This window comes from Cebus imitator, unplaced genomic scaffold, assembly GCF_001604975.1.
Source record: "Cebus imitator isolate Cc_AM_T3 unplaced genomic scaffold, Cebus_imitator-1.0 Scaffold38, whole genome shotgun sequence".
Classification (NCBI taxonomy): domain Eukaryota; kingdom Metazoa; phylum Chordata; class Mammalia; order Primates; family Cebidae; genus Cebus; species Cebus imitator.
The window spans coordinates 9,712,920-9,716,229 of record NW_016107353.1 but is presented as its reverse complement, the minus strand read 5'-3'; the positions used below and the strand labels follow the sequence as shown (position 1 = coordinate 9,716,229).

General features: G+C 36.2%; 1 protein-coding gene across 2 annotated transcripts in view; it reads right to left on the bottom strand.

Annotated features, from left to right (window-relative positions):
* The window catches only part of PPP2R5A (protein phosphatase 2 regulatory subunit B'alpha), a 64,002-nt gene that overhangs the window by 16,155 nt on the left and 44,537 nt on the right, over positions 1-3,310 (bottom strand). For both annotated transcript variants that reach the window (XM_017525275.2, XM_017525276.2), the window contains exon 4: positions 25-117. In XM_017525275.2, coding sequence (XP_017380764.1) covers positions 25-117 — 93 coding nt within the window. The remainder of the gene's footprint in view (positions 1-24; positions 118-3,310) is intronic.

Genomic DNA, 3,310 nt, shown 5'->3' with positions numbered 1-3,310 from the left:
ATCTAACACAAAAGAGTTCCTTACCTGTTGTACGAATTTCTGGTCAATGTATCGCTTTGCAATGCTGGGCTGGAAATCAGGGCTCTCCAAAAATCTCAAGAAGAATTCATATACCAACTATGAGAGAAAGTCAAATAAAGGCTAAGAAGATGCCTATAAAATACTACCATAAATTATCACTTCATATTAAAAACACACCTTTCCTTACCAACTTAGTAGGGAGATTCCAGATCTCACTATACAATGTCATGAGTTGATAAAAAAAAATTTTTTTAATATAGTTTTTTAAAAACTACAGGCTGGGCACGGTGGCTCATGCCTATAATCCCAACACACTTTAGGAAGCTGAGGTGGGAGAACCACTTGAGCCCAGGAGTTTGAGACCATCCTGGGCAACATGGCAAGACCCCTGTCTATACAAATAATAAAAAAATTAGCCAGGCATGGTGGCGTTTGTCTGTTGTCCCAGCTGAGGTAGGAATATCTCTTGAGTCTGGAGGTTAAGGCTTCAGTGAGCCATGAGTGTGCTGTGCCATTGCACTCCAGTCTGGGCAACAGAGTGAGACTGTCTCAAAATAAATAAATAAACCCAGAAACTATGTAGTCACGATTTGGTTTCCTAAACTGATACAAACTTTGAGATTTATTTACTGCTTTACATAACTTGATGCAAAACATTAAATTACAGGAGCTAGAAAATAAGGACACTGCCTATAAAATTAAATATTTCTTTTTTTTTTTTTTTTTTTTCAGATGGAGTTTTAATCTTGTTGTGCAGGCTGGAGTGCAATGGCGCAATCTAGGCTCACCACAACTTCTGCCTCCCAGGTTCAAGCGATTCTCCTGCCTCAGCCTCCCGAGTAGCTGGGATTACAGGCATGCGCCACTGTGCCTGGCTAATTTTGTATTTTTAGTAGAGATGGGATTTCTCCATGTTGGTCAGGCTAGTCTTGAACTCCCAACCTCAGGTGATCGACCTGCCTTGGCCTCCCAAACTGCTGGGATTACAGGCGTGAGCCACCACACCTGTCCTCTCTCATCTTTTATAATAACAGAAAATATAAAGGTCACTAAAAAATATAAGTCCTTGCAAAATTTTTTTAAAAATCAGCAAATTAACTGGCATTAATATCCAGGATCTAAATATAAATGAAGAAAACTGAACAGAGCTCCAGAGACCTGTGGGATACCATCAATTATTGCAACATACACATAAATGGGAGTCCCAGAATATGTGGGAAAAGGGCAGAAAACATATTTGAATAATGGCCAAAAATAACACAAAGATTATGAAAAATATTAGTTTACATAATGAATTCTAATTGTAACTCAATAAACACCAAGTAGAATAGTCAAGAAGATCCACACCTAGATACATCATAAATTGACAAAACTTAAAGAGATAATGTTTATAGCAGCAAGAGAAAAATGACTTTTCACATACATGACGAGATCCTCAATAAGATTAATGGCTAACTTGTCATCAGAAAACCATGGAAGTAAGAAGACAAATGGGATGACATATTCAAAGTGTTGAAAGAAAAAGACTGTTAGCCAAGAATTCTATATCCAACAAACTCTCCTTCAAAAATGAAGAGGAAATTAAGACATTCCTAGATAAATACTGAAAGAATTTGTCATTAGCCAAACCACCCTACAGGAAATACTAAAGAAATTCCTTCAGGCTTTTGAAGAAATGAAAGGATGCCATACAGTTTCTCAAATCCACAAAGAGAAATGAAGAGCACATGTAAAGATATAGAAGTAAATATACAAGACAAGTATAAATGTATTTTTATCTATAACTCAAGTATTTTCCCCCTTTACAAGGCAATTGCATAAAGCAATTATTGCAAAACTGTGTTGGTGGGCATGGTGGGCGTAATTTGTACAACAACACCACAAAACAGTGTGGAGTGAATGGATGTATACTAGGCCAAAGTTTTGTATACTATTGAAATTCAGTTAGTATTAAACCAAACTAGATTGTTTCAAACTAAATTGTTTCAAAAGTTGTTTCAAAATTGCTAACTGTAATCCCCAGGACAACTACTGAAAAAAAGGAAAAAAAAAGAAAATAAAAAAATATAGTTAAAGAAACAAGGGAATGAAAATGGCACCCTAGAAAATACCTATTTAACACAAAAGAGAGCAATGGAAAGTGGAGGAATAAAAATGACATAAGGCATAGAAAACAAATGGCAAAATGGCAGATGTAAAGCCCATCTTTTATCAGCAATTATATTAAACATAAATGGTCAAGCACTCTAATCAAAAAGGCAGAGACTGTAGAAATTATTTTAAAAACGTGATCCAACTGCATGCTGTTTACAAGAGACACACTTTAGACTGAAATAGATTAAAAGTAAAAGGATGGAAAAGATATATCATGCCAAGAATAACCAAAAGAGAGCTAGAGTGGCTACAGTAGTATCAGACAAAATTAACACAGAAATTGTGACTAGAGACAAAGGACCTTTTAAGGGCCATCCATGAAGAAAATATAACAATTATAAACATATATACACTTACCAATATGGTCCTAAAATACATGAAGCAAAAACTTACAGAAATGAAGAGAGAGACAGACAATTCAATAATAGAGACTTCAGTCCCCTTTTAAATAACAGGACAGAAGATTAACAAGGAAACAGAAGCTTAAACAGCACTATAAACCAACTAGACCTAAAAGACTTCTATAGAACACTGTACTCAACAGTAACAGAACACACATTCTTCTCAAGCACACATAAAACATTCTCCAGGACAGACTCTATGTTAAGCCATTAAATAAGTCTCAGTAAGTTTAAAAGGATTGAAATCATACAAAATATATTCTCCATTCTGCAATTATAGAGGCAGTAAAAAAGAAAAACTTTAAGAAAAAAAAGTATATTCTCCAAACATACTGGAATAAAATTAGAAACTAATAAGAAAATTTGGGAAAGTCACAAATAGGTAGAAATTAATACATTCCTAAATAACTAATGGGTCAAAGGAAAAATCACATAGGAAATTAGAAAGTATTTTGAGCCAGGTGTGGTAGTGTACATCTGTAATCCAAGCACTCTGGGAACCAAGTGGATGGACTGCTTGAGCTCAGAAGTTCAAGGCCAGCCTGGGCAACATGGTGAATCCCCATCTCTGCTAAAACTACAAAAATTAGTGGGTATAGTGGCACACATCTCTAGTCACAGCTACTTAGGAGGCTGAGGTGGGAGGACGGCTTGAGCCCAGGAGGCAGAGGTTGCAGTGAGCCAAGATCACACCACTGCACTCCAGCCTGGGTGACAGAACCAGACCCCATCTA